This window comes from Mustela putorius, unplaced genomic scaffold (genome assembly GCF_011764305.1).
Source record: "Mustela putorius furo isolate JIRA1106 unplaced genomic scaffold, ASM1176430v1.1 tig00000275_pilon_pilon_pilon, whole genome shotgun sequence".
Lineage (NCBI taxonomy): Eukaryota > Metazoa > Chordata > Mammalia > Carnivora > Mustelidae > Mustela > Mustela putorius.
This window is the reverse complement of record NW_025421341.1, coordinates 5325728-5352078: the sequence shown is the minus strand read 5'-3', so window position 1 is coordinate 5352078 and position 26351 is coordinate 5325728. Positions and strand designations below refer to the sequence as shown.

The following is a 26351-nucleotide window of genomic DNA, read 5'->3' as shown; positions in this document are numbered from 1 at the left end:
GAAGAGCAGAAAAATCTCATCTAGAAAATTCCTAGGTAGAAGTGCCCTTTACGGACAAGAATAACAGGGAAATTGATCATTTAATTTCACAGTTTTGAGATTTCTGAGAATACATATAAAATCTTTTTTCTCAAAATATTTTTTAGAATGCAGTCATGGCACTGGCATTGGTATATTCTCTGGAACTTTCTTCTTTTTCTCTTAAACATCGAGAAAAGGAAGTTATTAAAGTCTTTTAAAACATTTTCTGATTACCTACTTTCTCCAACTTCTTTACATACATATCTCAGTAGTAAAGATGCTTAGTAAAGCTTTCGTTGTGAGAACAGATGTTAGAGGAGCATCCACTGATGAAGCCTTTAGTCGGAGGCAGCATTCTAGAACACCCAGGCAGCCTACGTGGGTTGATGGAGAATATTTCCCAGACCCCATCAACACTTTATTATTGATTTAAAACAAATGGAAGAAATTTAGAATGTTAAATTAAACCTTAAGAGTGCCTTCTTATAATCTTTGAGTTAGCCAGTATTTCTTCAGGTACTTAATGATAAAACAATATAAAGATAAGAGTGAACATTTATTGAGCACTTGCTGAATTATCTGGTGCTGTGAGCGTTTTGCATGAATTCAGTCCTCACTATTTTGTGTTGTTATTCCCATTTTACAGATGAGAAAACTGAGGTTTTGATGGGTTAAATAATTTGTGTAAAGTTGCATGACTGAGTGGTAGAGCTGGGATTTGAACCCTGGTAATTTTGATTGCAAGGCATGAACTCCTAGCCGGATATTATAGTGCCTTGAGGGGTTTTGTTTTAACCCTGAGGCTTCTAGAGACAATTTGACCAGTCAAGTAAGATGAGATAACCAGTGAGGCTAATGAAGAAATTTCAGTTCAGAAAGGCAGGATTGATATGCTAAAATATGCATTTAACAGGAAAAGAACTGTGGATTAACTAGAAATTTTGAGCAGAAGAAGGAATTTCTTTAAAAAAAAAAAAAAAGAAAATTGGATTATTATGGTAAGACCCCAAACTAGAAGGCAAGAAGATGTTAAAACAGCCCCCAGCCTAAACCACTGGAGATTTTGGAGGTGGGCCAGCACAGTGTCCTGAGCCTGTGGTCTGGAGCCCGAGATACTTGCGTTCAGATCCCAGTTCCTTCACTTGGTGCTGCGTGTCCCTCCAGCAAGTGAAGTATCCTCTTTTCTTTTCAGTTGTCTTCCTCAGTAAAATAAAAATAATAAAGTCCAGCTTACCGGGGTCCTCAAAGAATTAAATGAAATAACAAAAGTAAAATACTTTCTGGAGTGACCCAGCCAATGAAAAGTACCGCATACATTGTAGTTATTATTACTTTGTGGTAATTAGAAAATAGTCAGAGGCAGGGAGAGAGGAGAATGCAAAAGTCAGTGAGCACCGTTAGGAATGAAAGCCTTCACAGAAACCTGGGGACATGCAGGCCAGCCTCAAGATGATACAGAGCATATCCTACAGTGTCCAGACTGCGTGCTGTGTCTTTCTCGAAATCTTTGTGCTGCTTATTCAGTAGAAGAATAGCTCAGGGCATCCATAGAGGGAAAGTAACGATTGGTTTGGGATTCTAGGGTAAGTGGAGACAGAAAAATACGCAGTTTAGTTCCAATCAGCCAGGTGTGCTCAGGAACCAAAACTCAGGGGTGACTTTTCTTGCAGTCCTGCGGTCAGGGGTTCTGAGAGGGCTTCCCAGCCCCCTCTTGTTACACACCAGAGTAAATGCTCCTGACGGTCTTCTGGATCATGGAGACGCAAATGTTTTAGGTTGATCTTAACCCCAAGAAGTACAGACACCTTCTGTATTGTCCTTCATTTGTCTCCGAAGCTGATGGGAAATCATTCAATTAAAACGAGCACGGCAGAATACATAAAACCACAATATGAGTTTAAGGAAATGAAAACGGCACATCAAAGGCATTCTGAAGCCTAGTTTTATGAAATGAAATTTTGTTTCATTTCCACTGATTTCCTAGGTGAAATTAGGTGACTGTCTGGGTAGCATAATGATGATAATGACGGGCAGCCATACATACTCGAATGACATATGTAAAGCTTTAATAAAGAATGAGAGAGACTCAGGGGAGTGCATTAAATTGAGTAATAATTTATTATTTAGAGACCTCTACCCATTTACTCATTTTTTCTGGAAGAATTGGCTCTTTCTCCAAGGTGTGCCATTTCTAGAAAGGGAAATGTAACTGCGTGTGTGTTCTGCATGTGCGTGTTTTGCAGTTAGGTCATCTCTCCCAGTTTGGGGCCCAGAGTAGCCTTCCCTACCTGGGCAGTGTCTGGGACACCGTGAGGAAAGGAGCAGGGTCGACAGGACTCTGCCTGTGCTATAGGAATGCGTTGCAATTATTTCCAATCACAATTAACCTGATTAGAATAATGGACAGGAAGTGTCCCTTTGTAGCTAACGCAGTTTGGCATCAGCTGACTGAAATCCTTTGATAATTTCTGCACAGATGGCTGGGCTGAATGCAGCACTTTTTAAATTATTATTTTCCTGGTCTCTTGGTAGGCCAAAACCTCGACACCGACAACAGACCTCCCCATTAAGGTGGACGGCGCCAACGTCAACATCACAGCCGCCATTTATGACGAGATCCAACAGGAGATGAAAAGGGCCAAGGTGTCTCAAGCCCTGTTTGCCAAAGTGGCCGCAAATAAAAGTCAGGTGAGTGGTTTTTTAAACGAGCGAAAGCCAGGGTTGGAATTAGACCGTTCTCCTCCTCCCACCAATAAAAATACATCTGTTCCTATAATAATAATAACAATAATAATCCCTAGGGAACCTGTCATGTTCTGCCTTTTGCTCTACGGTTTCTTTTATTCCCACTGGAGTTCAAAATAGAGACTAAGTTAAAACCCAGATTTTTTTTTTTCTTTTAAAGTTTTTTTAAAAAAAAAAAAAAAAAAGCATCAGCCTTGACTGCTTCCTCTCATAATTCTAAGCATGGCTATATATCCCTTCTCTCTCTCTCTCTCTCTCGATAAATGAGCGAGACTTAGCGTGTACCGAATAACATCTTCCTGAGATCCAGTTGGAATCTTGTCTCATCCCCTGTCGTATTCCCACCAGGGCAACTGCTGACTTTGTTATAATAACCTCTTTTCTCCAGCCCCAGAGACACCTTGCCATGTCAGGTGTTTCTTTTATGTGTAGAATACAGTTGTTTTTTCCAGGAGAAAACACATCTGGCGGGGGGGAGGGTCCCAGAATGAGTGCTAAAATTTATAACAGGAAAACACAGAAGCTTATCCAGTACGGTTTCTTAGTGCTGGGATCGTGGGGAATGGAACACTCCAGGGAAAAGGGTAAGCAGATGCTTAGGTTTTTTATTTCTGAAAACAGCAACAGTTGATGGGATCCACTATCCGTCTCAGTTTGTTTAAAGGGATAACTATGACCCTATCCTAAAAGGGGTTAGGGTGAGGAGCTTGGTTATTTATCCTGAGGATGAATAATTATCCAGTGCAGGGTGGAGGAAACAAAAGTTAGCTGAAGCATAATTTTGAGAGTCCTTTGATTCTGAGCTTGATTTCCTCTGTGGCCTTGCATGACAAATGTTTTCATCCCACATATGTAAATGGTGAAATGGTCCAGCATCTCCTTAACAGATCTTCTGTTGTGTGCTGAAAAGAAAGGGAGTTACTGAATATTGTATTTCTATTAAGCAGGAAGGTTTTCAATGCAAATTAAATTATCATTTTAAAAATGATAGCTAAATATTGTATTTACACACATTATATTATTTCAGGATTAGCCTTTTTTTTTTTACCTATAGTTTTGCAGTAACCTTACTTAAGTCATTTTTCAGATGTTGATAAAGAAGAAGGCGTAGAGTATCAAGGCATTTTGGAGAGATTTGAAATACTCTTTTTCCCTTTTTAATTTCAATGTAGCAATTTTTCCAGGTCATTCTTACGCCTCCCTCATCAGTGAAATCACTGAAATCCAGTTTGCTAAGATACGATGTCCAACCATAGTATGAAATACATGAAAAGAAAACACCATAGAGCCTTCTTAAACTGTTAAATGCATAAAATCCCATGTACCACATGGCAGAATATAATGAGAGCTGGAGCTGTTAAGCGAATAAAGCTGTTAAATGCATACTGCCACTTGGCAAAACTACTGTGCATTTAATGGTTTTCCACTGTGTAATAAAGGACATATGTGGTAAATGTGCAGTGAGTATAAAAGCTACACAATTGATTTTGCAAAGCTGCCCCTTCGTCGTGACTTGACGTAAATATCGAAGTTTTGCCCAGTCCTTGTTTCATAAGCAGCGTGGAAGAAAAACGGAAGCCCATCGTCTCGAGCGTCGCGTCGTTCAAACTGCCTGTGATCTTTCTGTTGACTTGGCACCATGGCGTCTGGAAATGGTGATGCCTCCAGCCTCCCAGAATAATTCAGGTGGTGATTGAAAGCTGTATCTGCCTGTTGCCGTGAGCTTGGCTCGCCAAATTTGTGACCCCTCCTGAAGAATTCAGGAGCCCTGCTTTTGTGGAACCCGGAGGAAAATGTAGTTCTGGGAATGAATACGAGGAAGGGTGAGAGGGAGCCTCAGTGGGGAAAGGTGCTTTAAGCTTTTACCTTTTGTCCTCGGGACAGCGACCTCATTCTCATTTGTGAATGGGGAACCTTACTGTAAGATAGATAGCTAATGAGATTGGCAAATCAGATGTTAATATTTTTAAAAAATGGTTCCCCCCTAACAAAGTGAACTTACCTGATAGCTTCAAAGGCAACTTAACATAAGATATTTACTCCCTTTTGTACATACCAGCATTTATTTCATAAAGAGCATATTTCATGAAATTAATTGTACAGTTTGGTACCTTGCACACATATTTGGTGTATATTCATAAGGTGTGTTTCTGTGTGTGTGTGTGTTTCCGTGTGTGACTAATAGTGGAACTTTGGCCAAAGTACTTAGCTTCTCCAAGCTGTGGTGGGAAGTGGCCACACCATCTTTATTGGGTTGTGAGGATGGGGAGTACAAAGATACTCTCTTCCTCTCCTACATTTTCTTTCTTCCCTCTCTCTGTTTCTTTGGAGAAATCAGAAGCTCTTGGGAGTGAAGCAAAAGACTAGCGGGGGCTCTCTCTCCTCTTGGCGGTGAAATTAGAAGAACCTTAAATTAGGAACTCTTGTGACCTGGAGTAGGTTTGGAACCTTGAATGCCCAGTTCAAACATGCACAGCAACCCCTTCCCTTCCATTTTACCTTTCTTTTAAAATAAAAACAAATCCTCCATTAAAACTTATCCACCCTTTGGTGTAAATTGCTATCATCAACTATTAAGAATAGCACCGGTAACTGTGTGTTAGGCAAGCTTCGAATGAGTTAGAAGGAAAAAGGAAAGGAAGAATTTAGAGCGATGCAGGTCGTGAGCCAAGATGATCCCTGAGGGCTGTAGTGTCTAGGGACACAATGGCACGAGGGCTTCAGAAAAGGGGTTGCGAAGGTGACAACCTAGGGTAGTTTTGTCTGTGGTCCCATTGGTGACAATGTATTTATTACTGGAGTGTGTGTGTGTTGCCTTAGTGTGTGGGTCACATCTAGATGCCTTTGTAGGCCACTTTGTCCAGCTCAGCTCCAGCTCCTTTGTTCTCTGTTGCGGTCCATCACCCTGTTCCTTCGAACGTGTCTGTCTGCCCTTGCCTTTCTCTCCCATGAAGAGAAGGAGCCAAAGAAGGGGAAGGGGAAGAAAACAGGAACAGGAAAAGGTATGCTATGTGCATAGAGGTTTTTTTCACCTTTAACTTTTCCTTCATTTCAATTTAGGATGAGCGTGTGTTATGTGTGAATTCGGAGGATTATCTTTTTTTCCCCTTTCTTCAAAATGGTCACATTGTTGATGGTCTTCATGAGAGAGAATACACTGTAATCAGTGATTATTTTTTGTGAAATATAAGACTTTCATAGGAGGGATCCTTAGTAGGAGGCATAATTTAAAATCCTACAGGACATTTTCTGACCACTTCGGTAGGACCCTTACCTATAACGGGCCAGTAGGGAGCGAGGGCCCCGGAGCACGGCCTGCGTGGCTGCAGGAGCTCCTGTCATCTCCCTGTTCCTCTGACGCTCTACGGGGTGGCTCGCCCCCTTCCTTCCCAGCTGCAGCTTATCACGCACGAGCTGGGAAGTGGCAGTCCCGAGAGGGGAAGCTCCGTGGCCCGCCGCAGCCCTCCCCGCTGGCCGTGTGCTCTGTGCCAGCATCTCCAACCACATTCCTTTCCCTTGACACCTCCTGCTCCTCTCCCCAGAAACAAATTCACTGTTTCCCTCTTATACTGACCTCTTCTCCTTTTTATAGTCTGTAGTACGTCAGCCCATAGAATATTGGTGATGATCTCAAGTCGGTGTCCTGGTTTTGTTTTGTTTTGTTTTGTTTTCAGGGAGAGTAAATCTTTATTATTCGTGTACTCAGAGACACCACTCTGCAGAGGTAACTGCCTTTGCCTACTGTGTTTGGGGGAGGATGGATGAGGTAGGACTAGGAGGGGCTTGTTTCGATTTCTGTCCTCCTTTGTCCCCATTTACAAAAAAAAAAAAAGACCTACAAACTAAAGCTTTAAAGGGGCACTGGGTTTGCTTCCCCTTTTTTTGGTGATGGTGAGGAGGGGTTGCTTTCTGCATGAAGACAGCAGGGGAAGGCTACCGCACTGCAAGGAGAGATGCGTGACCTGGCTGTGAGATCTCTCAGATGCTGGTGGTGACAAGGCCAGCGGCCGACGGAGTCATCTGGAAACAAACAGGGACCCAGGGAGCTCTCTGATGAGGTGACCAGCATGTCCTTCTCCCCACCAAGATTTAAAGACCTTGCATTTCCCCTCCCTGCCACACACACTTTGCTAGTCCCACGAGCTGCAGGAGCTAGCCCTGGAATCCCGCACGGAGTTAGGGAGCCATCATCATGATCCCCCTGCAGCTGGGGAAGATGAGCCTCTGGCCTTCAGGACACAATTCTGAAAGCCATTCCCCATAGAAGCTGTGTTCACCGTCGTGACTGGGGTTCAGTATGTTCTGTGGTTCATGTACATTAGGATTAAGTAGATTCTGTGTACCGACCTTTATTCCTTCCTTATCACTTAGTTTCTATCAAAAAAAAAAAAAAGTGTTCCATATTTCTACTGACTTGATAGATTGTGTTCCTAAGTAGAAGGCTACTTTGCTTTAGATGCAGATTACAAACTTAGATTTTAGGAATTTTTTTCCCTATCATAAAATCTCTCCTTATAATGGTCTCATTTGCTTAACAGGCTGAATGATTTCAAATATGCAGCTCTTCATGGCAGGTCCTTTGAAAATAAAGCCAAAACAAAGGAAAGACACAAGTTTACATAAAGAAAAACCATGGGTGTAGTATCTGGTTTGTTTCTTTTATTGCTTTATTGCTCTTTGCTTTTGGAGTTTTTAATGACATTCAGTGTGTATGTTAACATGTTTCCTGCATTTGGTCAAGGGTTACCAGAGTCATCTTTGCTTTTGCGTTTCTTAAAAATGTGCCAAGCACAATTTGGTTGTACATATTTCTTTTTTAAAGAAATAACCTCTATTTTATGATTAACTAAGTAATAGCATCCCCATTTTTAAAAATTTAGAAAATGAAGAAAAGTATAAAGGTGAAAACATGAATCACCTGTAATTCGACATTGCACAGTTACTATTCACGTTGTAGAATCCTACTAATGCGTAGTGTGTGCGTGGATATGGACATGCATGTTTATGTCCTAATCGAGATCATACTATACAACACATTGTTATGTGACAAGTTAAAACTGTAATTCTTTTTTTTTTTTTAAGGCCAACTTCTCATCTAGGAGAGTAGAGTTATGAAGTATAAAATATTACCTTTTATCTCCTTACTAGTTTCTCAGCCTTTAGAAAATACCGCACAAAGATCAGAGTTTTGCCACTTCGCTCAGAAAGATGTTTGACATTTCTCTGATTATGTGCCCTTTATGGAAATGGCTTTATTGGAGCTGGGATAGCGCAGGCTGTTGGAAGAAGATGTTTGGCTGCCCCATCTCTCTGGTATAAAGAGTGACAGGAAGTAATAGCCCCACGATACCCTGTGTAAAATGAGTCAGTGGTCTCAGTCTCACTCGTGAGGATCTCGCTTTTGCTCTGTCCTATTCAGCACATAAGGCAGGTTAAAATGAGGCGGTCTGCAGCCTAGTGGAGGCGCTGTCCCTTCCCTGCTGGGCAGGTCCCTTAGTAATCTAATCACACTGACAGCTCATCAAGGAGCAGTTTCTACTTTTGTCCTTTGGGGTATGTTTACTCCAATGTCAGGGCTATCCACCAAATGCAAATGAAAAAAATTAATGTATTTGCACTACAGTTACCATTTGAAAAAAAGTTATTATGCCAAGTATTGAAGAAATTAGATTTCTCAACATCCCCAAATGCTAAAACAGTAGGCGGTCAACACAATGATGTTTAAGCATCAAATGGAGCCCTTCACCCTCTTGGCTTTTTTTTGCCCCTCAGGATAATCTGAAAAGATTACATTCTGTTGAGAGATTATGAGCAGAAATTGCCTCAAGATCTCCATATTTATATCAACCTTAGAGTGAGAATTTGGTTCTTTTTACTATCCCTACAATTAATTATGTTAATGTTTCATGCCCTAAGATGACTATTAAGGAAACCCTTAATTAGATATCAGTAAAGATTAATCACGGAGTCCATATGCAGTTCTGAAACCATCAGATACCTCTACCAGTCGCTCATGGTTTTGTACAGCTGCTCAGCACATCAAGCCACTGCAGAAATCCTTGAGTTACGTTACTTGGCCAGTTGATGACACGGCACCTTTGGAAACTTGCATGTGAAGCAAATCAGGTTGACATATTAAAACTGCTTTCCCAAACTCTCCCAGGCCTCTTACAAAGAGCACAAGGGGTTAAACATGTTCTTACAACTGGAGAATGTTGGTGCCTATGAAGAGTTCCTACCACTTTGCCGTAGAAGCTTTGAATCATGTTCCTTTCACAGGGACAAGACCAGGGGGAGGCAAGCTGGTATGGATTTTAAGGAGGCACACACTTTCAGAGCCACATTCCTTAAGTTTTGCCCATTAATTGTTTGCTTGCCTCACTATGGTCTCAGCTCTGATCTTTCAAAAAAAAAAAAAAATTCTCACTCAAAGTTTTCTGCCATGTCTGGTTTTTTTTTTTTCCCTCAGGCACTTACAAGTTCTTGAGGCAGTTTGCAAAATATATAGTATGACGTCACAGGTATGCAGAATTTGGACCTGAAGTCAGAAACTGGAAATATTTGGTTGTTTTCTGCTTGGTGGTCCAGCCTAACACGTTCTGCCATTAATACCTTTCTAGTATTTAAGTGGAGAAGTACAAGATTTGAGACTCATTCATCTTTTTGGCAAATATGAATGGCTTTTTCAGGTGCATGTTCCCATGTGTGCATGTATGTGACTGTGTACATATTTGTATAAAATCATACCAACTTTCTACATTATTATATAGCTGTGTTTATCCCATAGATCTTTGGTAAGGAGGACAAGATTTTATGAAATCTCCTCTTGTCTTGAGACTTCCATAACAGAAGTTAAGGAGTTGCTCTGAAATAAAATTTTCATTACTCTCAATTACAGATTCAATCTTTACAAACACATCCATAGAAATGTGAGTGACATGCCCAGAGACAGCTGAAAATTGGTCCCCATGAAAATAGTTTAGAACTTGGTGTATAGTTTGAAAAACACAAAAAGAAGCAGATCATTTTTACTTATCACATTGAAGGTATAAAATAATTAACCTTGAACTGTAACCAAATGCTCGGTACAAACCTTTTTCGGGGTTAGATGACCTCCTCGTCAGGGGGTCCCTGAAGCCCTTGGCAAGTCTCCCTTGCAGTTTGCCTTTTATCCATTTCAGTGTTCTTGATTAGGTTATCTTGAATCATTAGGGGGTTTATTTATTTTAATAGACACTTATTGGATTCATGAAAAGAGAATTTGGTGACTAGGAAACAAGAGCTGAATATTATCTGGCTCATTTCACACTTCAGAAGAGTCTCAACCAGTGGAAGAGAAATCCTTTCACAGTTACCAAAGTTTGTTTGGGGACTTTATGTGCTTCCATTTAGAAAGCGACTGTCTGTGGTTAATAATGTGAGTTTTCTTCTGAGACGCTCAGAAAACATTTCCTTTTGGTTACATATGCTGACATTTTCTGTATTGAGGACGTGGGTGAGTAAATGGCCTTTTCCATTTCTGTGCAAGAAGCTTTGAGTCAGTCTCCTGAAGAACTGTTCATTTGCTGACTTATTCATTCATTGGAGTTCCTAGAGGGGCAGAGAGGGTGGAGGGTACTTACTACTTGTAGACTGAGTTCCCTTAGCAGCTCTGTGGTAGGCACTTGGAACAGCACAGTACTACAACATAACAACATAGCGACTGTGACAGGCCTTGCTTCCAAGGCAAGTACAAAAATTACCTAACAGGAACAGTTACGTATTCTGTCTCTTTGTAGATCAGACTAAGCTGTAAACTTGTGCTTGTTGCTAAGCAAATTCTGGTTTGGATTTATTCTGAAATATTAGAAAAACCAGGAAATTTGTCACCAACATAAAACTTAATTTTTTTTAAGGGAAAAAACATGGGACCTGGGAGAAGTTGGAGTCATTACTGGTGTCCTGGGGTAGGAATACAAGTAACTTAGAACACAGTGACATTTCAGTACCACGGACAGGAGCCTTTGTCTTCCCGTTTGCTTCCCCTCCCCCATCACGTACCGGTGAGGTTTGGAGTTTATGGGATTCAAAGTCATTTCTGTTGGGGTCCAAACTCAAACACTGGTCTTATTATTGTTTTGTGAAAGACATTCCTGGTAATTTGGACATTCTCAGCCTTTAGCATATAGTTTGGAGAATGTCATTTAGTTATAGTCTACTTGAAAATTTTAAACCTATAACATTTTTTATAACTGAAATAATAAGATACTACCCTAACTGATTCACTTTTAATCCAGGAAAGCTGTAAAAATATTTGTCATATGAATAACAGAACAACAAACACACACAGAAAAGAAAAGAGATAAAATGATGAGAACAGATTTTTTTTTAAATGATTGATATAGCTTGGTGTTTACAATATATGTCATTTTTTTGTTAGAATGGAAACTCCTATTGGGTGAAGCATATCAAGTGTGTGCTTTCCCATTACCAGGCCATTGTGGGTCCTGATTATGCTGTAAAAGGAAAAAAAGATCTAGGCTAGGATAAGTGGTGTTCTTGACTTTAACATATTCTTTTCTCTAAGGACTTCTTGGTCGGAAGGGAAAACAGAACAAAGAAAAAAAGAAAGAAATTTAATCCTCTATCATATCATTTTGAAGCCTTCTATAGCTCCTATAGCCCATAGGATTAAGATGAAATTTCTTTGCATATTATTCTTTAAAATCTGACCCCATTTCTGTTTCTAGACTGTGTTAGCCCCACAAAGTTGCTTCACATTCCTGGGATGTGATAATTTTCTAAATCTCCGCATTTGCTGATAATGCTTTCTCTGCTTGGAATGTGCTACTGATCACTTCCCTTCCCCACCTAGTGATTTCCCCACCTAGTGAACCCAGCTTTACTGTCAAGATCCACTTTATATGTCATTCTCTATGATGATATTTTTCCTGAGCTTCATAGTCAGAATATATTCTTTGCTGATGATCTCAACTTTGTTAAGAAAAATAGTCAAGACAAATGATACATGTAACATACCAGCACATTGCATGGCACGTGGTAGATAGGTGCTCAATACAAGATTACGGACTGAATTAATATTCTGAGAGATCCGTCACTGTTTGCATTTATCTGTTATATATAAAATGCATGAATATATAATGTAAATTGGGTCACCCCATTTTCTTTATCATATTTATGCATCAGAGATAGGAAAACAAACCTCAGAACATTGACAGGTTCCTTCTGAGAAGCAGGACTCCTCTCCAACTGTAACATTCCAGTAGGCTAATTTCTATGCACTCAGATAATTTCAGTTCAATCCAATGAACATTTATGAAGAATCTTTTTAGTATATACGCTGTACAGGCGGGCACTATTAAGCATCTTTGACGTGTAAGGAGCCACACTGCTGTGAAAATGCTAAAATGAGTGGGAAACCAACCCTTTCCCCCCACCCCCATCAAGAAGCTGACGGGGATGCACATATCCCACCTGTAATAATCATCAAGTTGTAGAAGAGTATGAGCGAAATGCTCTGGAGTCCTACAGGAGTGAGCACACAGTTCTTACACATCAGCTGAGACCATGTCAGCTGAGCGTTGGAATACAGCTTCTCACGAGGGATGGAAGGTCGAGTGTGAGACCTTCCAGCGAAGGGAGTAACATGAGGAGTATCAGTTGTGCTCAAACCCTTGTACTTCACTTGGCTTCCATTCTCCTAAACTAAGAAAGTTAAACTGACCATAAGAATATTTGACCTGCCTTTGGTTAAAACTAAAGAGAAATCATCTCATACATGGGGATGGAAATACCAGCCATAGTCAGAGTCTGTGAGTAATTCACCACGGCTGGAGCACAAAGTCAATAGAAGAACTGATGGGAGACACAGGAACAACTTGTGGTTCTTATTGTTGCCTTTTTTAACGCTTTCCACTTGGGAATGAGGGGTACCTCTCATTTTTTAGATTTTTAGGTAAATCTTTAAACGATTTTTATTAAAGATTTACCCAAAAATCTATTAAGGATTTTTGGGTAAATCTGTAATAAACTATCAATTTACTCAAAGATCAACTATGGGATTATCATTGAGCTTTTAAAAACAAATAATGGCACATGGCTTCAAGTCATAAAGAGTCCCAATACATTTGCACCTGATTTGTTTTGTAAATTTAGATTGACGTGCAACTTTTCAGGAACACACGGATTGTGTGAGTGTTGCCTCACCTGCATCGTTGGAAAGGGTGGTCAGAGTTGTTTTTTTGACAACATATTTGTTTAGAAGGCTGATTAGATGGCTAAAATAAGATGTTTATAGATATTATTTACTTACACTGAATGCTTGGGAACTGTTTAACCACTGATTGCAAAGGTGTAGCCTTTAAACTTACATTCCTTCTCTGGGTTCAGATTTTGAAGTTTTAACCCTAAATATTTTAACCCTAATTTTTTTGTTTTAGCCCTAAATTCCTTGACGTCATGACACTTAAACACCACATATGTTTTTCTATGTAAGTTTAGGTGTTTTTGTATTTTTTAGCATTTTTCATTTTTAACAAATTTCAGACTCACGGAAGTATTGCAAAATAGTACAGTTTCCATATATGCCTCACCTCACTTCCTCTAAGGTTAGCACCTTACATCACCATAGTGCAGTTATCAAAACCAGGAGATTAATGTTGTTTTAATACTCTTAATCTACACTAAAAAGTTCATTCCAATTTCAGTAGTTTTTCCACTAATGAGCATTTTCTGTGCCATCATCCCATCCAGAGACCACCCTGCATTTAATTATTATTTTTCTTAGCTGGTTCTTCCTTTTCCCTTTCTTCTTCTCCTCCTCCTTCTTCTTTTTTTTTAATGACAGTGCCACTTTTGAAGAATACCGATACATTATTTTGCTAAACATCTCTCAGTTTGGGTTTGTCCGGATTCAGCTGAGGTTAGGCACTTTTGGCAAGACTCCTGCAGATGCTGGGCTGTGTTCTTTGCGGTGCCTCATACCACAGGCTTCATGATGTGCATATGTTATCACTGGTGATGCTGCCCTTAATCCCATGGCCAGGGTGGTTTCTTCTTTGTACTTTAACCCTGATGGCTAATTATTATCTGCTATTTCTGACAAGTAACAAGGTAACAGATCATGGAATGTGGAGCTGGAAAGGAAACTTAGAGGCCATCTTTTGTAAACCCCTCCTTTTACAGTTAAATTCCAGAAGCCGTAAGAGGGTAACCACTCGCCTAAACGTAACCCAGTCACTTAATGTCAGAGCAGGAACTTGGGTTTCAGGGCTCCAATCTGAATTCTCTGGGCTTCCCGGATGTAACTCACTTAGCCTCAGTTTTACTGTACTAGAAAGACTGGACTGACTATACGAATGTTCCGCTAACCTTTGGTCGCAACTTAGAGCCAGCCTACGGGAGAAATGACAGAGCGGTTTACACCCACGGTTCATGCCGCCTGCTCACAGAGCTGACCGAGCCTGGAAATCAGATAAACTTCTATATCAGCATTTCTGAAATGAGAATAATTCTCCTGGAATTCTCCACATAACACACAGGGAACAACAACAAAAAACCTACTTGAGATTTTTAACAGAAAAAGGAGATTTGTTTATTAATAATTCATGAGTTCCCATTGAACATGCACGACAGAAACAGTGCTATTCAATAGAGAATACTGTCATCTGTCACTGTTTTATTTGACATTTACACTTTTTTTTTCCTGATACTGCAAAACTTTCTTGGACGGCATGCAAAAATTATATAAATGAAAAAAAATCCCAGCGTGGGGACTCTGTGTCTTCTGTGGTGGGTTTGCTCCCAGCTACATACGTGTGTGCTCACGCAGCCGCTTCGCACTTTCTCACACATTCATTAGCCACCAAACAAGCTAATAAGAGACCCCGTTGAGAAAACAAGGATAAGCATCCCAAATGGGCTGGTGGAAGGATCTCGTGAACAAAAGATGGAGGGCGAGACAGGAAGTGGGGTGGAAGAATGGATTTCCAGAAGGTGAGCCTACAGAGAACGTGGGACGAGCCCTAAGTTGGAGCCAAAGGAACGTGTATTGTGGCTGCCATGAAGAAAGCCGACAAACCGACATCACCATCTCCAATGCAAAATAAAGGTTTAGAAATGGCATCATGGGAGCGCCACTCGTGGGGAACATCGGCCTTTAGAGGAAGAGCGAGTTAGAGTTAGGAGCGCCTTGCGATTTTGTGCTACTGTAAAGCTCTTGACACTCTTTCTGCTCCGTAGGTTAGTTATTATTTATAAAAATCACAGAACCAGCTGATACATTCATAAGCTAATTATTGAAGCAGCTGGGTACACATGGTGCAATATGTCCAAGGCTGTGAAGTATCACAGATTTCTTGGGGCCTGCTGTGGTGGGGGTGCGCTGTTGAAGGCTCCATCCCTTAATCTGATCAGCCAAGCAAACACTTTGTGGGGAAACTAGATTAATAACCCTCTAAATACCATGAATGTGCTTCATCTTCAAAACCCGGTTCCCTTAAACATGCTATTAGCTCATCTCCATCAGGGATTTGAGGAAGTTCTCTGGTGCCCGAAGAACAGGGTCTTGTTGGCTACCTCCCTGTGCCAGAAATTAATTTGGTTTGCTTATGTCTGCACACATGATCACACTTGTGTCTAATCTGCTCCCTAATAGCTTCAAGGTCAGGACCTTGCATGTCAGTGGGCAAATTGAGCACCACACTTCTTAAAGACTGATGGCAGACAGCGCACAGTCCATAACGAGGCCTGTAGTTCGTCCTAAGTGATTGTAATGAGTGCAGATTAGAACAGCGCATATAAATCAAATGCGGCAATGAATGTTGTGCGAGACATTCCGTGTATCGTAAGTGGAGATACCACTCAGCTGTCACCTGTCCCCTTTCAAGCTGCAGCTTCCCACAATGCAGTTCACTCCTCAGGCGGAACAGCAGGTGCCGTCCTCCTGAAGGTCTGGGTATCTCAGAACTTCATCTTTTACCAGATGTAGGTTTTTGTTTTTATTTTCTGTTAAATGACGGGTCTCTGTGCTATAGCTTCCCCTGGGAGATGTTAAACATACCTGTTTGGAACATTTGAAAGAGTTCAGTTGGAGACTTATTCAGATCTGTGAAAAGACAGAGAAAGAGGAGCTTATTTTTCCACAGATGGTTTATTTTCCATTTCAAGAATTCCTTCCTTTGTACAGAGAAACCCTTGAGGAAACACTATGGGACTAGGAGATTTTTTTTTAATATAATTTATTTTCTGATAGCGCTAACACATGGAATTGTCTTCAACCTTCATATATGTTGCACCTTGAAAATCAGCATTTACCTGTCTCTCAACTGACTTGGAAAAAAAAATAATCTATGAAAATACTTGGACAGACATTTCCAAGCAAATGATTCGATATCTTGTTTTCATTCTTCCTAACCCTCTAACTCTCCCCAGCTCCCAGTTTATTGCAAGAAAAGATCAGGTCTGCGCAAATGTGGCCTCTCACTTGTAAAAACAAGGCAGTGTTGTGTTACAGATTAGTTTATAAATCCCCAGTGGCTTCACAGTTCAGTGCTTACAGCTGCTGCAGATGGGCCTGGGTTTTTGTCTCTTTGCGGTGCTGCAGCCGGCGGTTGAAGGAGAAAATGGAATGATCAGGTTATTAACATGGAGGCCGCGAGGAAGAGGCTGCACAATGAGAACAGCTGGTGTTGCTGTCTTGGCTGATGCAGCGGAGATAATCAAATCTTGCCTTTTTTTGGGTAAAGGCAGAAGACACAGTGGAGAGTTAGACAAACAACGGCTTATGATATTATATGGGGTTTTTATAATGCATGTCAGGAACTTTCGCTGGCTTACAGGTTAGGATACAAAATTTGTGGAGATTTGGGATTTAATTTTTGCAAAGTTATTTGTGTTTATTTAGGCACCTTTTTAGAAAAATTCTGACTCTTTTGCAAGAGGCGTGATGTGGGACAGTTCTTGTTTTTAAAATTAGCGATGGAGCTTGGAAGTGATGGGTTAGAAAGCTACTGGGTAAAATATTTTGACATGAGTCAGTGAGCGATGTTGACAGCATCCTCTGTATTATTTTCATATAATCCATCATTATTTGCATTACATTTTCTTTTTCATGCAGTTTCGAGCGAGAGAACATCCGGATGCCAGAATTGGGAGACACATTTGCAGGTGTGACCCGGCCAACGGCCTACCTTCCTGCAGGTGTGGCTGTGGCGGGAAGGGGATGGTAGGGGGCCTAGAGCCCAAGGCATTCAGAGATGGAGCAAAAATCGATTTTTTCTTTCTAGCTAAGGTGGTGATTTTATTTTGTGGAGTTACTGATAATTCTAAGACTACTTCCTTTCTAGAGAGTTCAGTGCCATTTACACTCAGACATGGTCTCTTCTTTAGAATTCACTATGTTGTAGTACGTGTATGTTCATTTTCACTCTTTTTCTAGGATGGAAACTATCCAGCTGGGTAATTTTTAAAAACTGTAGCTGAGCAACATGAATTACTTTTTTTTTTTTTTTCCAGAGAATTAGGTAACTGTCCCCTTGCTTGAGTGTCTTTTACAAAGGGCCTGTAAATTCATTGAGAATATATTCAGTGGGAAGGGGATAAGGTAATTAACAAGCACGAAGACTCTGGGGCATTGGGGTGACCAGCTCCGTGGTCGCTGGTTGGTTTTTTCAGAGTTGTCAGGCTGTTGCGGTGTCCTCCTGGGTCGGGAGGAACAATTGTGACAGAAAACCATGCTACACTGGGACGGCACTGCCCCGCAGTCCAGCCATTCTCTGCTGCTCTGCATCCTACAGATTAACCCAGGGGACATTGTCTCTGTCTCTCTTTCCCTAGGGCTGGTTGTGCGAACTGCTCCGCTGGAAGGAGAACCCCAGCCCAGAGAACCGCACGCTCTGGGAGAACCTCTGTACCATCCGCCGCTTCCTGAACCTTCCCCAGCACGAGAGGGATGTGATCTATGAGGAAGAGTCGAGACATCACCACAGTGAGCGCATGCAGCACGTGGTCCAGCTCCCCCCTGAGCCAGTGCAGGTCAGCGTCCCCTCCTTCCCCTAACCTGAGCAGGGCGGTTGGTGGCAGCAGCTGTCAAGGGTCAGAGGGGCACAGCACATCCCCTCCCACTGAAAGGTGTCTCATGCCGTGTCTCCAAGGACAGAGGACCCTGTTCTCCTAGGGGTGGGGGGTACGGGGTGCGCGCGTGTGTGTTTGTGTCCACGCATGCTCACGTGGAGAAACATGAGTGAGAAGTCGAATCCGAAGGCAGCTGCTTTCCTGAGCGGGTTTTACTTGTGGGGCTCTGAAGCCAGAGCACTCGTGGAGAATTAAATCTCCCAGTCAGAAAACACAGTTCATAGTTCCCAGCGTTTTCTAAAGAACGAACTCCGCAGTAGCTAATAAATTAATCTAAAATCCCTCAAGGAAAGTTTGGCTAGGCTGAGGGACAGAAAGAGGCACATGAGCGAGAGAATACCATTGAACTCAACCGAACCTTTGACCGAAATTATGATAGATTCTCAGAATTTTAAGATGAGTGTTTGCTGTTTTGGGTTTCGTCTCCTTTGGAAATCTGTGTTCGTTTGTGTTGCATGTTTTGTTCAGTTAGTATTTGCTCTCTTTGAGAGAAATGGTATTTCTTTCTGAAAACAATTGAGTTTAGTTCCTGAGACTTGCTGCAGTCTAAAAATCAGTGACTTTCAGGAAGAAATATTAACTAGGCTAATACCCCAAATTTTGACCCCTTCGAGTTTGCCCACAAATTTTTGGAGAGCTTTTGAGATTTGTCCTACTGTCCAGTACCGGCAGTCCCAGCTACCCCCGAAGAGGCCCCTGCAGGGCTCCTGCCTGAGCCTCCTTTGGTTAGCGAGAGGAAGCAGGAATGCATTTTCTTGTGTGCGTGTGTGTGAAGATGGGAGAGAAGAGGAGCGGGGCGAAGGGAAGGCGGGGCGGGCTGCCTTCCTGGATCAAGATGTCAAAGGAGAGGCGGTGAAGGACTTGGCAAAATGTTCTACCCTGAGGTTTCCTTGCCTCCTTTCTCTTCGATCTCCCACGAGCCTGGGGGAGAAGCCAGAAGTCAATGGGTCCATTCTATCACTTATCATCCAAATACTGACATCTCAGTCAGAGCCTTCATGCTGTCATTGGTCAGTTTCCAAAGTCCCAGAGTGAATTGCCCAAATGATTAGACTCATGAGTTCATACAGCTAGAAGCAATCTCTTAAAACAGTCGCAGTGAACTGAGAGCAGGTGGGTGGTGACAGTACACAGCTCAGTGTGGGAGCCCCTGTTCTGGGCCTGGACTCGTGGTAGGCGCAACCCCTTCCCCTGAGGTGAGCCCCAGGGCTTTCCTTTCATCACTCACCTTCCCCCTTCCCTCTCCTGTTCTTTCCTGGCGGGGGCCTCATGCAAACACCAGGACACCTTCCTACAGATAATTAAACAAACATGCTAAGAGCCGTGTTTTTCAGCTTTTGAGATTCGGTAGAAATTAAAGAGGGTGCTAATATAGGTTCATTGACCTTTTCTTTTGGAGGATTCATTGATTTGAAAAAATGAAGGGGTGCTCCAATTTATTATCTGTATCATTTCATAAAATAAAATACTCTTTATTATCACTAAGTTAATGAAAAGAATAGCCTCAGACAAAAGTTCTCAACTATGAGATCATAGTCAGTCATACGAAAATTCAGTCATGTGAAAAACTCACTGTCACCCTCGCTTCTCTTGTTTTGATGTGAACTAGTCAAAACTTCTGTGTTGAACCAATACAGGCCGAGGACTAGCTTCAGGGAATCACCACCTTTGTATGGACTTCTCATTCAGGGTCCATCTTAGTTCAGCCCGGGTGAAGTGGAAATAGAACGGGAGTGAAAAACTGATTCATTGTGGACATTTAGAGCATCCAGTTTTTATCGTAAGATGATGACAAAGTTGGAAATGTAGGGAAGTCTGAGATAAAATCCTAAAACCATTATAATTAAAGACCTCCCTTCATTTGGGTGATGGTTCCTATATATTTCTTTCTCCATTGTTTTGTCCAGAAGTTCTCATCTCTCTGAGATCCCTATGTTTAGGGAGCTAAGAGGATATTCAATATATAATATTCTAACTGACCAGCTTGAGTAAAGTAAATCAGAGAAGCAGACTGCCAATTGATTTATGAGTTTTATTATCTTTTATGTTGGTATGTCAAAACTAGAGTGTGCTAACAATATTTAATGGCTAAGAAAGAGTCACCCTGTAATTTTCCTTTTTCAGTTTTAAGCACTTCGTGGCTATTAGCATGAACTTCTGATATCACTAAGAGAATTCACTTATTTTATAAAAGGTTATTCCTATCACTCAGGTCTTAGCCAAAGAGTTTACAAATAAGATAATTTTCTCTACATTGACTTTGCCTTAGCCATTGACCTTGATCCCGTAACTACTGTGAAATTCTACAATATGTTACTTATTTATTTATTTTTACACTTTGCCAGTTTCTCAGTGACACTGGTTTGAAATGCTGCATTTGTTTGTCAGCAAAACACAAGACTTTGGGTTAATTTTATATTATAGTCACGATATGAAAAATGAAGAAAAATAAATGGGACTAGGTGGCAGAGCTCTTGAGATTGGAGAATGCAGTGGGCACAGCCTCTGCGACTTAGGGATGACTGCATTTTAATAAAAGATCCCAAACTACTAAAAAATGTCTAATTGTGCGGAAGCTAAGCCACTGGACTCAGGGTTAGGCTTTGTTCTTGCCCTCGTACCAACAAAATTTTAGGGAGATGCAATTATTGACATGTTGTAGGAATTAGATGTGGGGTGATACTAGTTTGGTGTTGTTGCATTTTGTCTAGTGAGGCAGAAAATGCACTGTTGTCTAGTTGCTAAGCAGAAGTGTCATTGATGCTTACGGAGATCTTTTGATACATAGAGCATAGTGAAAATCATGCAGATGTCCACTGCACTTGTGCTTACGGAAGGGTGCCATTTAAATTTCTTTAAGTAGCTGGGGTATACCATTCCTGGGTTTTCTTCAACAGTAAAGATATGAGCTGTCATGCTGAACTGTGCACCAGATTGTCTGTTGAATTAGGCCCCCATTGATCGTATCACCCTTGCCCCATTGGGTGTTTTCTGTGATGTGAGAAGTCCCTCAGAATCCCAGCCTCTTCCCGTAAGGAAGACGGGACATTTTTCCTGCCATTTGTTGGCAGACAGTTTACATATTGATAGTGTGACATTGCCTGCGGTTGTGTTTCTTTTTCTGAGCCACAGAAGGTTTTAAAAATGTAAGCCCACCCTTCAAAATGAGGAGATCTGACATCCAATCCCAATTTTGTGTAACAGTGCAGAAAATCAGATCTGACCCGCTGGGCCCCATGGCTGGAGCTGACACTCAGGACTCACCATCCTGTAGTGAGATGGAGCCCCACTGTCCCCCTGCACATGCGCACACACATCCTGTCCGCGGCATTCCTTCAGACCCTGTCATGTCGCCCTGCCCCTGTGACTCCAGCTCTACACCCCCAGGTGCCTTTGCCCATGATTCTGATTTCTTCCATGGTCCCCATTATGTGCCATTTATTTTTATGATTCTAACACCTAACAGAAGCTTTTTACACGCTCGCCAAGAAATGCGTGTTTAATGGACTGTCCCTTCAGAGATGAAGCTGGGTTATAGTTGAGACAGAGCTAGGCTGGGGCCACCAAGAGGTGCTGTGTGCCCCAGAGCCCTGTGGTCCCAGAAGAGTGAGGCATTTCCCCCATGGGAGTCCGGACTCCCCCAGGTGAGGTCCAGCTGTGCTGTTATAACTGAGTTGCCTGCTCTCTCCAGTTTTCTCTCCAGGACTCCGTCTCTTTAGAAACTGTCACTGAAATCCCTGCTGTGTAGGGATGCCTGGCTGGCCCCATCTGGAGCATGTGACTCTTGATCTCAGGGTGATGAGTTCGAGCCCCAGGGTGGGTATAGAGATTACTTAAAAAAAGAAAAAAAAAATCCCTGTTATGTAGAAGGTAACGTTCCAGGCTGAACACACATTACAAACTAGATCCATCTTTACCATGACCCTCAGTGGGGGTAATATTGCTGTAGGGAGTAAAATGGATTCTTGGTGAAACATAGACATCTTCACTTTATAGTGGTTTGTGGCCTTTCAAAGGGACATGGTACCTGAAGAGATATTCAGTATCTCTGGTATTAAGATTTAACGAGCAGGGGAAGTGACTATGGGATGCGGGGAGGAATGTCTAAAAAGTTTCCTTCAGGGGCTGATAATGAAAAGAAAAATACTGATATACATATGGTTTTAGTCCTTGTATAGATACCACAAAAAAGACCAATATAGGTGAGATGACATGGGAAACTAAAACAGTCCATGAAAAAGATGAAATAATTCCACTTTGTCCTGCCAGAAAGTCAGAGACAAAATTATTTCTTGTGGTTATAGTGATTTTCCCCCCTAGTGGTTATGATGACCTGAGGCCCTATGGTGAATGGATATCCTCAACTTAGAATCAAAAACTAGTTAAGTCAGGGTATTCATTATTACCATTTTATAGTTGGAAAGACTGGAGCAGAGACACTGAGCCTTGCTTGAAGCCAGAATCACCAGCTGAATGAAAACACAGGCGTGTTTGGCATCCAGTGTTTCCTCTGACCACACTCCCCTTTTAATGCAGCGAGAAGAAAGGACATTGCTCATACCCTGACTAGGTCAGCGAGTGGGGCTGATGGGGGAGCGTTCGCCAAATTGTTCCTGTCTGTGTCGTTTGTGCTTTATTGCTTTATTATATTTCCACCACAGTGTTTCCATGGCTTCTTTCGTAAGTTCAGGAATTCTGAGCTTGCTGCCGTGTGGTTTCCTGACGCGTACTTGTTTTAAAATTCCATGCCATACACTGAGGAAGAATGTGAGACCTGGTGGGGGACCGCTGACACCAGCGTCGTACCTCCGCTCGTCTGGACCGCTGCCCACTCCAGGGAGTTCTAACTACTTTCAAAGCCAACAGTTCCCTGTCACTGGCATCAGCCAGTGGTTCTCAACCAGGGGTGACTTAGCCCTTCGTGGGCTATCTGGCAGTGTCTGCGGACATTTCCAGTTACTATAACTTGGAGGTGCTGCTGGTATCTACAGGGCAGGGGCCAGGGGTGCTGCCGTGTGGGCTGCCGTGTCCAGGACAGCCCCCTAAAAAGTGACCTGTCCTTACTTGGGAATACTTTGAGAATCCCTGACTGTCCATGAGGAGCCACGCCAGCTCTTTTTCATATTAACATTATGTCATCCTGTGTGTTTTTATTCAACTTGAAGAACATTCTGCATTTCTGCTATTCTCAGTCAGCTTTCACCATGTTCAGATTTAATTTGTCATTCAGGAATAAAGAAGTGTGGAGGTCATTTGCAACCTTCTTTTCTTTTTTTTTTTTTCCCTAGAAAAAAGAACATTTCCATCTTGGGACCATTTCTTCCAAAATAGAGTAGAAAGGTTATTTTCAATGATGCTGTCAGAAAGTTGAAGGAGCTCATTAAGAACACCTGAACTAGTAGATTAGCCATTAGCTGTGGCTTTGTTCTTTTCTAGAGATTTAGGCAAGTTGCTTGCTTACCTTTTAAAAGTTTCTTCAAGTTTTGGGAGGGGGTTTGTTTTGTTTTATTTTGTTTTGTTATTGCAAGACAGGAATTCCAGCTTAATTATGAGAGATACATTAGGGGAAATTGAGAGTGATAAAACCTCTGAAAATTCAGACTATGAATATGGTTAGGTTTCTCTGAACCTGGAACTGGGAGTTCAGCATTCATGGAAATTCATGGGTTCTTCCTCTCGTTTGCTAACCTTGACGTAACTTAGCTCTAACCCATGTCAGATTCCTTCTGGTAGCAAACTTTTTTTCCCCATCATCACCTAATTTATCATTTATATCTTTGTCTATCATATAACTTCTGTGTACTACTTGTGATTTTTATTGGATTATAATCCCCCCTCAAAACCTTGACCTGCCCATGACGTCTGCTCTCCTTCAGGACTTCTTTTCTGTGCCTTTATCAAACCCAGCTCCTTTTGCCCACTCTGTATTTACTACTAATTGGAATTTTTATAACAGGGAAACTGACTGGTCCACCTTATCCTCATGAAGGCAAACTGTCTTGACATTTAATTTCCAAACAGTAACGTGAATGCTTACTTTATTTTATTTTTTTGTCTATTTTTCCTTTTTTTTTAATTTCTTTCTGGTGTTCCAGCATTGAATGCTTACTTTAGAAGGCACTGCATTTTAAAAGAAGAGCTCTGTTGGGGATAATGTTAGGATCAACTCCAGAGGAAAGGGAAGTAGAAAGCTAACTGGCTACAGACCATCTATAGGTAACTTATGAATGGGTTACCCTTGGGCCGGAAAGTTAGAGCCTTTTAGTAGATCATGACTCCTGTGACCCTGCATTTATCAGGGTAGATGGTTGCAGGAATGATTAACAAATCTCATATACAATTCTTAGATCCAAGGAGATTTATATGACTTTTTTAATGTGAAATGCTATAGACATGTAAGGAGTAGGAAACAAATGCCAAAGATTGATTTTAAGTTCTCTAGATACCCAAAGTATTATGCCTTTTTATTTTATGGCTGTTTTTCTTACATTTATCATGTGCTTCCTTCCATGTGTTTAGGCACTGTGCTATAGATACTGATAGAAATTAAACTTAGAATTTTATAGTAACCTGGGTCTGCTTATTTATTTCTTTAAAGTGGGTTCAACAATTTAGTAGGCTTATGATTTTAATAATTAGAGTTAGCTTACTGCTTCTCATTCTTCGTAGGGTTGTCCTAGTGTTTTTGCCAAGCAGAGCTCTCCCTATGAGTGCCCAAATGTTAATAACACACCATGTTCCAAATTAAGTGTTCAGGGTTAGCTTTTGGTTGGAAGTGAACTTTCAAACAGCTGGGTTCCACTTCTTCCAGTCTTTTCCTGCCCTGTGGGAACATAGAGAACCTTGGTTTCTTTGGTAGCTTGCTGTTCTATAATTGCTATGTTTCTTTAAATAATAGCCTAATTTTGATATTTTGCATTTTTGAGAGGCAACACAGTCTCTTTAGCTCATGCTGTCGGTTACTGATACACTCCTCATTTTTTTTAGATCCTAAAACTGAATAGAAGGCACTTTGCCTAACACTGCTGGAGGGAGGAGAAGGGATTAGCCGTGTCATTTTCATTGGTACAAATGCTCCTAGTGGATACAAGTGTCTGCAGGGCCCGGTGCTCAGAAACCACTAAAATCACTAATATAAGTTACTTCCTTTGTGTCTGTTTGTTGAAGGTGTGAGGGCAGGAGGCTTCTCCTTGTACACATTGCTGTAGTCTTTTTCCTTCTGCTGTTATTAAATGAAACGAGGTATAAGACAAAACCTTTAGCACTGTGGCCTTTTCTTTTCTGTTAGGAAAAGAAAACTAAAGATTATATTTTTGAACGTAAAGCTGTTATCTTTTTAAAAAAATATTGCTGTGAAATTTGTTAGGGGTTGTTTTTGCTAGTCTACTAGCCAACTCAATGTGGCTGTTTTTTCTTCCTTTCTCTTTTCCTTCCTAACCTCCTTTTTTTTTTTTTTTTTTTAAATTTTCAATAATCTGAAATGCTTTTTTCTTTTAATCTGAAAGAACGGGAAGGCAATGGCTAATATTTTTTTCTTAAAGATTTTGTTTATTTATTTGATAGAGAGAGAGAGAGAGATCACAAGTAGGCAGAGAGTGACGCAGAGAGAGGGGGAAGCAGGCTCCCTGCCAAGCAGAGAGCCCCATGTGGGGCTCGATCCCAGGACCCTGAGATCATGACCTGAGCCGAAGGCAGCGGCTTAACCCACTGAGCCACCCATGTGTCCCGGCAATGGCTAATTTTGTGAAGGGACAAACTGAATACAAGCAGTGTGGAGCAAATGGAAAAAAGAGACAAAACAAATAGATTAAGATAGTGCATTAAATGCAGACTTTCTCCCCACCCCACAAACAACAACAACAACAAACTTAAGCTAATATGAAGACATTTGTGGGTATTGATGTGTCATTGTTCTAATCAAGGGCCTTGTTACACTTCCTCTGTGAAAAGGAAAATACATTCCTTTATACTTGTATAGATATCAAGCCAAGTCTGCCTTTTGGTAAAGTTGATTAAAATTGATTAATAAGACTGTTTTTAAGCCTCAAGTTACAGACACGATTGAGAAGCTTAGCTATTTATATTCTCGTATTTTCACTTATTTATTCAACAATTATTTGTTTAGCTCCATCAACGTACCCGGTATTAATTCTAGGTGCCACGTGTACAACAGTGAAGGAAACATACAAAATTTCACACATAAATTGAGCAGTATTTTCCTCCACTCAGTTGCTTTTTTTTTTTTTTTAAGATTTTATTTATTTATTTGACAGAGAGATATCACAAGCAGATGGAGAGGCAGGCAGAGAGAGAGAGAGAGGGAAGCAGGCTCCCTGCTGAGCAGAGAGCCCGATGCGGGACTCGATCCCAGGACCCTGAGATCATAACCTGAGCCGAAGGCAGCGGCTTACCCCACTGAGCCACCCAGGCGCCTCAAAGTTGCACTTTTTAAA

General features: G+C 41.4%; 1 protein-coding gene across 2 annotated transcripts in view; it reads left to right on the top strand.

Moving 5' to 3' along the window:
- Positions 1–26351, top strand: part of SATB2 (SATB homeobox 2) — a 189427-nt gene that overhangs the window by 135361 nt on the left and 27715 nt on the right. For both annotated transcript variants that reach the window (XM_004772180.3, XM_004772181.3), the window contains 2 exons: positions 2554–2709; positions 17602–17799. In XM_004772180.3, coding sequence (XP_004772237.1) covers positions 2554–2709; positions 17602–17799 — 354 coding nt within the window. The remainder of the gene's footprint in view (positions 1–2553; positions 2710–17601; positions 17800–26351) is intronic.